Source organism: Solanum dulcamara, chromosome 12 (assembly GCF_947179165.1).
Source record: "Solanum dulcamara chromosome 12, daSolDulc1.2, whole genome shotgun sequence".
Lineage (NCBI taxonomy): Eukaryota > Viridiplantae > Streptophyta > Magnoliopsida > Solanales > Solanaceae > Solanum > Solanum dulcamara.
The window spans coordinates 2,286,814-2,298,818 of NC_077248.1; the positions used below are offsets into that span (position 1 = coordinate 2,286,814).

Here is a 12,005-nt window from a genome sequence, read left to right on the forward strand (position 1 = left end):
TCCCCTGCTCATCCTACGAACAACTCCCTTAATTTACAACATAACTATAGCTAGTTAGCATGATTTAATATCAATCATTGAGTACGAACATTACGTGTATTTAAATGTGAATGTTATAGGAAATATAAATATTTCATCAAAATATTCATTCAAAAAAGTCTTAATACCAATAAATTCTTCATACAATTTGGATGATTCTTTATCTTGAATTTCTTACTATTATATGTTATTTAAATCTGATGGTAGAAGAAAATTGAAATTCTCCTCTTACCATATTCTTTTGCAACAATAGCTTGCAATACTTAATAGTTCATTTATGCTCCTTCCTAAATTAGAATTACCAAAAGTAAAGTTCACTTTTATATTTATCAGATCCTCAATATAAATTAAATAAAAGTGAAATAGCCTTTGAATATGATTTGATCTGCATCTACATTTACAAAAGCTTTTTGTTTACAATTTACTGGGATTTACATGGCGTTACAAATAATTGATAATTATTTAATTTTTAAAAATAATCACTAATGAAAATTAATAATAATTGATAATTATTTTATTTTTTTGTAAATAACTCCTAGTTACTGTTAATTTTCATATTCATCTATTTTGCATGTTTGATCTAAAGGGTAGTCAAACATCTACAAATTGATATAACTATACCCATATATTTTAATTTAAATTCAAATTCTGAATTTATTTAAATATATGTTATTTTCGGATGGACAAATTGAAAACCACATATAATAAAATTCAAAAATTACATCAAACACATTAACACATCAACCAAGCTATATCAAAGATCCACATATGAAATTTCTGAGTACAACTTTCTCTGATCAAACATTTAACGCATACTTCATCTCTCCTATTTTATGGCGCTGCCATATTGCACTTTTTATCTCTCCTATTTTATACATATATAAAATAAATGATATAATATACATTCTATTTAAATTCGAAAATGATTACAGATCAAAAAGGAATTGAAAATTAAGTAAAATTTCAATATGTCCCTAATACCTGTGCATACACTTCAAGCACGAAAAAAGTCCATCACGTTGTGTACTTAATTAATCAGCAATCTAAAATTTGAAGAATGACTAACGCTCTAAATCTTTTTCCATAGCATATATCATATGGATAAAAAAATTGGACTTTCATAGCATATATCATATGGATAAAAAATTTGGCCTTTGATGAATTTCATGCCTACAAATCTTTCTACTGCCTTTTTTTGTTGTGTAAAAAATTATAGGAGTTGTACGCTTGTTTTCTTCAGTGATTAAGATTAGTTTATGAGTTTTTAATATTCTCTGTGAATGTGTTTATTTATTAGTTTATTAATTTTATTGCCTACTATTTTTAAATCCGTAATTGAATTTTGAAAATTAAAAAGTTGGGATAGCAATACGTGAAACAAAATGGGTCATGCAGTTAGAAAGCGTGGAGTAAGTTGATCTTGGGCACATTTACGTGCCCAATAGCAACTAAAACTCATGTATTATTGTTAGAATCGAAAACAAAACTCCTAAAATTGAGTCCATCTTATTCATATTTCATATTATTGCAATTAAATAGCATGTTTAGAAACTTTCAAGTCTAAGTGAGTACAAATGGAAATAAGAAGCATGAATTGATGGATATTGGAACTCAAGGGAGAAATAAAATCACAAGAAAAATAAAATACACTGCAAGAACGCAAATCGACATCATGGAGTAAGGACCTACACTTTTTACACCAAAAACATGGCATGTATTTCACGAGACAGTGTGGTCCGCGACAGATCTGCGTCACGGACCTTGGAATTATGTTTATCAAAATCAAAGCGTGAAAATATTTGGCAAAACAATGTGGTCCGCGACAAGTCCGCATCACGGACCTTGGTAATATGTTGATCAGAAATTGAAATGTGAAATTATTTGGTCAGGCAGTATGGTCCGCGACAAGTCCGCGTCGCGAAACTTGGACATGGGCAAGCTGAATTCATCCCAAAAGCGAAAAACTGAAATGTTATATTGAAACAAGAGAAGTCCGCATCGTGGACTTCAGTGTGATTGCTTTAACAACGCATTTTCTGGTGCTATAAAGAGCACTTTTACATTTTATATCAAAAGCACTTGTTCTTGTCGGGAGGAGGCTGAAGGAAGACGACCCAAGACCTAGTTTGGTGATATTTTCTCCCTTCTTTTTCATCTTAGATTCAAATTAATGTTAGAAGTTTTTCATGTAATTGTCTCACAAACTATAAGAGGCTAAATCCCCTTGTTCTTGGGTTGTAGCCATAAGATGAAAGTTTAATTCTTGTTTGCTTTGGTTGAAGATGGGTTTCATATGAAGTTACTCTTATATTTTTGTTTTAATTGTTTTAATGCTTGATCACCATTGGAACATATTTGTTGTCTATCCTTAACTTGGAAGATGAAAGAAAGATAGAACCCTAGAATATAAGGAACATGTTTGTTTTAGAGTAGTCTAGAACAATTAGTGTATAGGATGATTGTGACACACATATATACACCATGTTTGGTTGCTAAACAGGATGAAAAGATTAAAGCATTTTTGTTCGTTCATGTTTAGCCCTGCTCAACGATGTAGTTAAGCTGTCAACAAGAATAGGCAATTAGAGATTGTAAAATCAACCCTGTAAATCAGTAATTGAAAACCTATTGGATACCAAGGTAATGAAGATTAAACTGGAAATCTTAACTTGCTACAACCCAAGGACTTTTATTTAAATTGATAAATTCTATTTGACATCTTCTAAGTAGGTTGCACCTAGTTTTGATAAAATCATTAGTAGATATAAACAAACTCAACCCTTTGAGACACACACTAGTAATTCAATTCATTACAAGGTTAACTAAGTCTAGTTGCATATTCCATGTGGGTTCGACATCCGGCTCTAAAAAAGAGCCACTATATCACTTTTGAGACCACGTATACTTGCGTGTGCGTTTGGAGAGCAACAAGTTTTTGGCGCCGTTAGCAGGGAATTTATGTTAAATTTGGCAATAGCTATCTTTGTAAAGTTTCATTATTATTGGTGCTTGTGTTAACAACTTGGTCTTGGTTGGAAAGATTTGTTGCAGGTAATTGAGACATTACACTGGACAGAGACAAGGAGCTTGTAGATCCATTATCCAAGCCTGAACGATTCTTCCAGCGAAAAAGGCGAACAACAGCTTCGAAAAATCTAATATATAAACTCAATCTGGCGGATAATCACGATTTAGAATGAGAGGTCTTGCCAGAAGAGGTTCCTATGGAGATGTCAGCCAGGACAGTGCGTTATGTGGCAGTCCCACTCACAGCAAATGTCACCTCTAGCATACAAAAATCTCCAGCTGGAGGAAGGTTTGAACTGAAACAGAACATGGTGCAATTGTTGCACTTTAATGGGCAGTTTACAGGGTTGCCTCATGAAGATCCTCAAGTTCACATACAATTTTTTTTGGAGATTAGCGACACTTATACACCTAATGGGGTATCTCCTGACTATGTGAGGTTAACATTGTTTCCCTTTTCCTTGTTGGGGGAAGCTAAGAGGTGGCTAAAATCGGAACCACCAAATTCAATCACTTTATGGAATGACTTGGCTCGCAAATTTCTTATTAGGTTCTTTCTTTCGGGGAACACGGCTAAGTTGAGAGCTGAAATTTTGAGCTTCAAGCAAAAATGTGGAGAAAATTTATACCAATCTTGGGACAGATTTAAATCGTTACTCATTAGTTGCCCTCATTATTATCAAGCTAATGAGGTGTTGGTCCATACCTTCATTGAAGGTTTGGGACCCAACATAAAAATGAACCCTGCAGTGTGCGATTCAAATATAGTTGAAGCTCGCGAATTTCAAACATCTGATGAAAACCAAAAAAAATACTCCACTCTACATTTTTTTCACTTTTTTTTCTCTCAAGGCATGAGATGCTGGCTATTGGGAACAATATAATATAAGATGCTTTAATGTTGATTGACTACAATATGACAAACATCTCACAAAAGGTTCCAGTTAAGTCATATATATACAAGGAACCCAACACAAAAATTCTTCTTGATTCTGCTGCAGGTGGACAAGCGTTGGATAAAACATATGATGAACTACATACATTGCTTAATCGCATTTCTCAAGGAAACTCGGAGTGGAACGGAGGAAAAATTCGATCTGTCGTGCAAAAGCAAGCAGGCATGTTAGAGGTTGATGCAGTAACTGAGTTGACAACACAAATTGCAGCAATGCAAAATATGATGATAACGCATTTCAACACTTTAGCAAAAGGACAGCAGCAAGCTTCAGTGAGCATGGTTCAACAACAACACATGTGGTGCGAGGCATGTGAAAGCAGTGAACATGTGGCTGAATATTGTGGAGCAAATTCGGAGTCAGAAAATTTTGTGGGTAATACACCGAGGAGTAGTGGAAACCATAACTATGAAAACAAGTACAACCCAAATTGGAGAAACCATCCTAACTTCTCATGGGGTGGAAATTAGCAAAATCAACATCAAGGGCAAACTCAATACAGACACACTTTGAGTGAGCCTCTATCTACTGTCAAGTGGGTACGTCACGGGCTGCGTGGCTACCACAGCACATTCACCTACGTGCATCTAAACAAAGAAGCGCAATTATGGACAAAGATTGTGATGCACAGTCTGATTCCGGGCCTTCACTACACGGAGATGACACGAGATAGGATATGTTTGGTCTATGCCCTCATGAAAGGGATAGACGTAAATATTGGTACGGTGATCAAGTCCACTATTCGAAAATGCAGGATGCATAGAGGCAGGGGATATGCATTTGGCGGGCTCATTACGGAAATATGCCCGCGAGCAGGGGTCCCTGAGGAACAATATGATTACATGGCCCCCCTCCCATCAGATTCATTTGATGTCACAAACATCAAATGGCCTGACTACACTCATGGCACAGTCCACACTACACAACAACGCGCGAGGCACGATGACATGATCACAGCCTGCATCTTTGGTCTTGAAATGCTGCGCCACCGCACAAGAGGACGTCCGTCGACTGATGAGGAGCTTCCAGAAGTCGAGAGGAGATACCCACTGTATGAGCACGCGATGGCTATTCTAGGATTGGGACTTGATTTCTACAAGCCGATTGAAGATGACATCCCTACAGATGAAGACAGGAGAAGGACCGGCTCGGATGTAGAATCAGACTTGGAAGCCAATAACTAATGTTGGCTTAACTAATATAAACATTACTAATGTCATTTTTAATAATACACACTATTCAACACTGTTCTAATACACCATATCAAACGATCCTTAAATTTCATCACTCAAACTTTGACAGAATATCCTTTATTTCAAAAACATCTACTCTTTGTTATGTGGATAAAGCTACTTCATCGGTGTTGTAGAAAGGATATTCATTTGCTCATGGATTAGGACAATATTCCTAATCATAATAAAAATCGACAGATCATAAAGAAACATGTACAATTACAATCAACATAGAAATTAAAGAACATTATCCAAGACATTTGTGTTTTTCAACTCCTTAATAACAGTATCAGATGTCGATATTGATCTCCAAAACATATCCACCTATACATATTGGTTTAGACCAACCTGAGAGAAGAGATGGAAAAAATAGTCATATAACTTAAAATATCTTATGTTCAAAGTAACTAAACAAAGGATTGATGACAATAACTACAACAATTAATGATATCTGGACAGCAAGAAATAAACACAAATTTTCATATAATATTTTCAAGTAAATCATAGTTTAGCGATACCATCTGCACTTCAACTAAAAAGGTTGGGCAAATGAAAAAAGATTCTATAGTATGGTGACTAATAAGTGACAAAAAATAATGAACAGAAATGTACTTCAAAATAGATTCTGCATTTTCAATTTTTAACTATATAACTGTATGAGAGGAAAATCAAACATATTCAACATATTTAAAGCAGTAACAACTAAAATATAAAAATAGATATGAAATATGTAAGTGCGTGCAAAACCAAGCAATAAGCTAATTAAATATATGCAAAAGCAGATGTTTTAGAGAGACAACTAAGACACCTCTATTGGCTAAGCTCCTTTAAGGCAGTATGCTTTTTTTTTTCATTACAAAAGATCACCAATTTACAGCTCCTCATTTGGTGTTGTTCCTTAAGTATTTTACTGAATCATGAATACAGAATTAATTGTTTCTCATCGTCGTTGTAAACAACAAATTTTCGAGCCGAGAAAAATAAATAATCAAGACCGGAAAATTGGAGTAACAAAGTGTAATATTTGATTTCAAAATGTAATGCGGTTACAATCTCTATAATAATCCTCTGATTCTTCAAATAATATGAAATACGTTGAACTTGAATTTGATTTTGATTTAGAGTCAAGGGCTTGAATAGCTTGATCTTGAATCTTCGTCTTCGAATTTGGATTTGAAATATTCGTCACGAACACTTGTATGGTTATGACGAACAGTAAAGATGAACAAGTAACTTGATCTTGATCTTCTTCTTCGTTCTTAATCTTGAACTTGAATTTGATTGCTTGAACTTTGTAGCTTTGTAGAGAATTTGCGGTCTTTGATCCACGAGCTCTCTTCTTGCTTCTTGTTCTTCCAAAAACCTCCTTTTTCAAAATAATGAGGACCCCTATTTATAGTTGTAGGGAGTGGTATGAGGGTGTGATTTGATTGGTTGGTTTGAACTGACCAATCAGATTTCTTTGTTAAAGAGTTTTAATTTGATTGGTCAGAACATGTCACATGGACACGTGGCATTATTTTAGTGGCTTATTTAATTTGACTTAGATTGCCACATAACTCTGACATGTGGCATGATTTTAGTGGCTTATTTAATTTGACCTGGATTGCCACCTAACTTTGACATGTGGCATGATTTTAGTGGCTTATTTAATTTGACTTGGATTGCCACCTAACTTTGGCACATGACATAATTATAGTGGCTTATTTAATTTGACTTGGATTGCCACCTAACTTTGACATGTGGCATGATTTTGGGCCTCTAGGATGAGATGATATTTGGCTTAACAAAGTGGAGTCATCTTTATAGCCCAAATCAATGGGTTTAGGTTTTTAATTAAATCCACATTTATTGGGCTTAAATAATCGACCCAATTTTATTAATCCAAAATATTTATTTGGACTAATATATCTTGAATTTAATATAAATTGAACCATTCTACAAATTTATATTTAATAAATTGTAAATGATTACAGTCGTTGATCACATTTATAAAGTATGAACAATTCTCTATGATGAGAGTGTTGAGGTAACAGAGAAGTTAGATCACAATCACCTTATCTTCGATCTGTCATTAGTCAAGCAAAATCCCATTTCACATTAGTATGTTCCACATTTTTCATGTCCTGTAAATACTACAACAGTAGAATCAGTAAAATAACATCCTGTAATAATCGACCGAAATATTAGACAATGTTCTTCCAAAAATTAATATTAAAAAACATATTTCCTTCTGTTTTTCTGTAGAAGAGGTCTTAAAAATATGACCACCATAAACAGATTGTCAGGTCTTTTTTTAAAATAGTAGGAATTAATTACATAACCATTTCAGAAAAAATGAAGTGTTGAAAAGATTCAAAAACTAGGAAAAAGCAAAGTGTTTGAGAATTGAAAAGCATCATATCTGGGCGGGCAATTTTGAATGGCCCGAAGATGAATATGAATATTATATTAATATACCAAATTTTATATATAAAGGGAAAAGGATGATTTCAAAATCGATAATCCTGAAAAGATCTGAAAAAGAACAATATATATAAAAAAGAGAAGTATCATGTAAACTTTGAAGTTTTTTTTCCACAACAGTGAGGATTCGATCATAAGCAAGCACAAGTAGTCCTAGGAAAGGTAATTAGGATTATATCATGGGGCAGAATTATAGAAATACATGGATTTGTGAATTGGATAGAATAATACTTGGAGGGTTTTTAGTGATTTTGGATGGCATTTTGTACAACTGCAAAGGTTGTGAAGAAAAAATTTCAGTATCTTTTGCAGAAGGTCCTGAAGGAAAGATGTTCCGAAGTACGAGGAGAAAAAGAAGATCGATAGAAATGTAAGAAGAACGGAAAGTACGGGGAGGAAAATGAGATCGATAGGGATGTAGGAAGAACACGACGAATGGGGGTGTGTTCTTTAGCTATTTAACGGTGAATTGCTTGTATGTTTTTTAAGCCACCTGTTGAGGTAGAATGAATGAGGTACTTACTGTTTCAGATTGGTCACCCTTATGCAGATCTAGAGTTAAGCGAGGAAAGAGAATTAAATGTCAAAATTCTCTAAAAATAGATAAATGCAATTCTTGTAAAATGTAAATTCACGTGGCTGAAGATTCTCTTTTATATGGATATATAGATATTAGCACATATAATTCAGGAGACTCCGTCATATTCTCGCCAAATGCAGTTTAGTTACATAGTTTAGCAAAGTATGACTTCTCTATTGTATATGTGTGTTGCTTCTAGAAATCAGGTCTCTTTAGAGATGCTATTATGCAGTGAACACAAGAAGAAAACCAAGAGCTTCAATACAAATAATTGCAAGTCTGTGCCATTTGAAGGAGAATCTCAGACCTTACCTATCCAAGGTCACGAAACTTCAGCGATGGTGTTATAGAAAATACAACAGCAACAATAAATCCAGTGTAATCCCACAAGTGGGTTGATGGTGTTATAGAAGATAGTGACATAAAAATGCAATTGTACACTGCACGGCACCTCATTCATTCGGAAAGTGAAACCACCCAATCCTTAGCAAGTATTCTAGATTTTCACAAACATAAATCACTGAAGTTCTACTTACTACTAAGAACTTATTAGTACTGCTAGCAACAGGACCTTTTCATACGTGATCAACAAGTATAAAATCTTTTTATAATCCTATACTGGGAAAGTCTAGATGGACAATATAGAAGAACATATGCCCCACTCATTGGGCTGAAAACGTTTGGATTACGGATTGGATAGGGGCCGCGCGAACGCAGGCCCCCACTATCACAAATTATGACGTAGGCTCGACCACTTGGGCCGACCTTAGGCGGGCACCCCCCCAAAGTGCAATGGAGGTCACCAACCTAGGCCGTGGGTCTTATTGATCACCCATTGACCCCGTCCAGGTAAGTATGTTGTCCAGGTAGCTCAGCCCATTATTAATACTACTGCTTTTGCTTCACTTTTCTCTTAGTTGCTGATGTGGGAGAAATACTTATTACTCTCTATAGCTTTCTGTTTGGAGATAGAAAGAAAAACAGTGTAATGGATAGTATTTGTTTCTCTTTGAATACAAGAAGAACTAAAGAAAATAATCTCCCTCCATAACAAACAAGCTGTTAGAGAACAGTTCTTTAGATGCATTTCCATATCTGCAAAACTTGACCACCTAAAGACTATGTTCCTCGGACTCTTCAACAACATTGAAAGGTGCGTGTAGAATCCTCCAAAAGTACTGCATTTTTGGAGGATCCGATACAAGTGCAGCAACATTTTTGCAGAGTCTAAGCAACATAGCCTAAAGGTCATCAGGCCTGAACCAATCTATATAAAGGCTCAATCTGCTTCATGACATAGTCTTTATTTCTGGAAGATCTAAGCTCTAAGGATCTTACTTTAAATATACTGTACACAGCTCATATCGACACATAATATTATATAGACGATCTACAATATGGTCATATGTAGATCATTTGATCGTACTAGGTTAATCAAGAGCTTCACCTTATTGAAAGTGTATGACCATCACATTGTGCTTGCTCTTTGATCATGCTCCTTGCCATTTACGTGTTTGCTGCAACTTCTCTATGCTTTTTTGGTCCTCTATATCCATCGCCTATTTCAACATACATTGCAAACTTCTTTGTCAACGTCTTATATATTTTGCACCAATTAAGTTTAGAAGTAAGAGATAGAAAATGAAAGAGGTATGCTCGCGGGTGTGTGTTTTGTGGAATATCGTCTGGTCACAACATCAGTGGGATAGTACATACACCTCAATAGCTTCATCTTTATACTTGAGGTTCTGATACTTCTCATGACGAGCTTCCTATAAAACTACAACATCTTTGGCTCTTCCTGATGCACATCATTTAGAGTCTTCTCACGAAACTATAAGTGTAACTAGATTTCTCCAGAGCAATCAAGACATCAAGATGTCATTATAATTTCCGAGTCATCTCATTTCTCACCTTTAGCTCATGTGCTTCTTCCTTTGCAACATGACAATTCGTATTCTAAGAAAAGCAATACAATGACAGTAGAGTTAACATACCTGGTAAAATCTTTCTTTCAACGAGCCATTATTTTACAGGCATTACATTATCATTGGCATCTTTCCAGTCATTTGCAACGTCAACGGCTACTCTATCCACAGATATTTCTATACGACCTAGCTCATGATGTAGGAATCTTTTCTCCTCCTATGCAACTGATTATAACTACAGCTATTTTTTTATTTTTGCAATTTCCTCTGGTATTCTTATATAGCATCGGCTGCAGTATCACCAGCTTCCTCTCACAGGTCGTGTTATAGTTTTCAACTTCTTCAACCTTTTCTCAGGTTGATTTTGTTCAGAATCTTATTATCTCCCTTCAATAAGGAGTCTAATACAGTAGTAGCTAACAAGACTCAATTGATTTCACAAACTGAAAATAAAAAAATATGCCTTTTTTTAACAGTTGTTCTCTGCCTCTAAAGAGTTGTTCTTTAGATGTAGGCATTCTTATACCAAACTTGAAATTAGCAAGTGTCTCAACTGGTAGCCAGAGTTGCTTTTCTCTCATCAATTTTATAAAGGAAAGGCAGGCACCCCTCCAAAGTGCAATGGAGGTCACAAGCCTAGGCCATGGGTCTTATGGATCGCCCATTGACCCCGTCCAGGTAAGTATGTTTTCCTGTTAGCTCAGTCCATTATTAATACTACTGCTTTTGTTCCACTTTTCTCTTAGATGCCAATGTGGGAGAATTACTCGAAAGAAAATTAATTAACGAAGCCTACGTTCGATTCTCTTTGAATACAAGAAGTATGAAAGTTGTCTTAAATTTAAAGGATGAACTTCTGTAAATTATAAAATTGTGCTTTGACAATTAAAACAATTAATGATGAAAAATATATCTCGAAAGAAAGTCTCACATATAATCCTTCGAATTTGGTTGATTTAAACATTGAGAATTCACATGGTATTGCAGCCACCTCCCTTCTTAACTTACTGAATATATTTGGCAAAAAACACAGCAACTAAGTTTTTCGAGTAATCAGAAACATATGCAATACGCTCTATACGGATGCAAGCAAATTAAGTGTTCTTTCCCAACAAGGATGGAAGCATACAACAGAAGAGCTGACAAAGGCCGCGTTTTGTGAGGCATTGGGGATGCTATAATGACTTTGAACCCTGTAATACACAAGTTCATATTCAGAATCAACAAAGAACAAAATATATACAGGAAGCATCAAAATCATGTTCAGAAACAGCAGGTATCTGAAGAAAGAATTTAAATAAATTCATCCGTGCCTCTGTTAAAAATCACAAATAACCCTGCATGCTCTTATAGTTCACGCAAACATACACCCTGACGCTGGATAACCAGGATACCACGTTTACCGTGATAGTTATAATCCTATTTTACCCCTACACCAATACCTTCTCTTCCCCTTCCATTACTTCTTCCACCACCACCCAATAAGCAGGATACCACACTTGTAGTGAAAGTTATTCACACATCGGCATAGTTTTTGTTAGACAAGAACACTGTTTTATATAAGTTGATCTTTGAAAATTATAAGCATGACACTATAGATGTGCATATTACAAAAGCCAGCAACGCAACTTCCATCAGAATTTTTCTATTGTTATTACATCAAAATCCACGGTGTTTCACAACAACAATCACCAAATAGAGATAATTAACGACAAAGGTTCCTCAAAACAACCTCTTAACAGAAATCTCTATGAAAAAAAGGTATCAGCTAATAAAA

General features: G+C 35.1%; 1 protein-coding gene and 1 non-coding gene across 2 annotated transcripts; one reads left to right on the plus strand and one right to left on the minus strand.

Moving 5' to 3' along the window:
* Window positions 1–3,269: 3,269 nt before the first annotated feature.
* On the plus strand, window positions 3,270–4,492 carry LOC129876805 (uncharacterized). Its single transcript, XM_055952298.1, has 2 exons — window positions 3,270–3,783; window positions 4,068–4,492. Exons 1-2 carry the CDS (start codon window positions 3,270–3,272, stop codon window positions 4,490–4,492), a joined length of 939 nt encoding a protein of 312 aa, XP_055808273.1.
* Window positions 4,493–8,996: 4,504 nt separating this feature from the next.
* On the minus strand, window positions 8,997–9,157 carry LOC129877942 (U1 spliceosomal RNA). Its single transcript, XR_008763658.1, has one exon. It is a non-coding gene; the product is annotated as a U1 spliceosomal RNA (small nuclear RNA).
* Between the last annotated feature and the right edge of the window lie 2,848 nt (window positions 9,158–12,005).

Excerpts from the sequence above, each read along its gene's own strand:
- LOC129876805 (XM_055952298.1), top strand. The coding sequence starts at position 3,270 with ATGTCAGCCAGGACAGTGCGTTATGTGGCAGTCCCACTCACAGCAAAT. Across the intron at positions 3,784-4,067 it reads GGTCCATACCTTCATTGAAG|GTGGACAAGCGTTGGATAAA; the intron begins GTTTGGGACCCA and ends ATTCTGCTGCAG.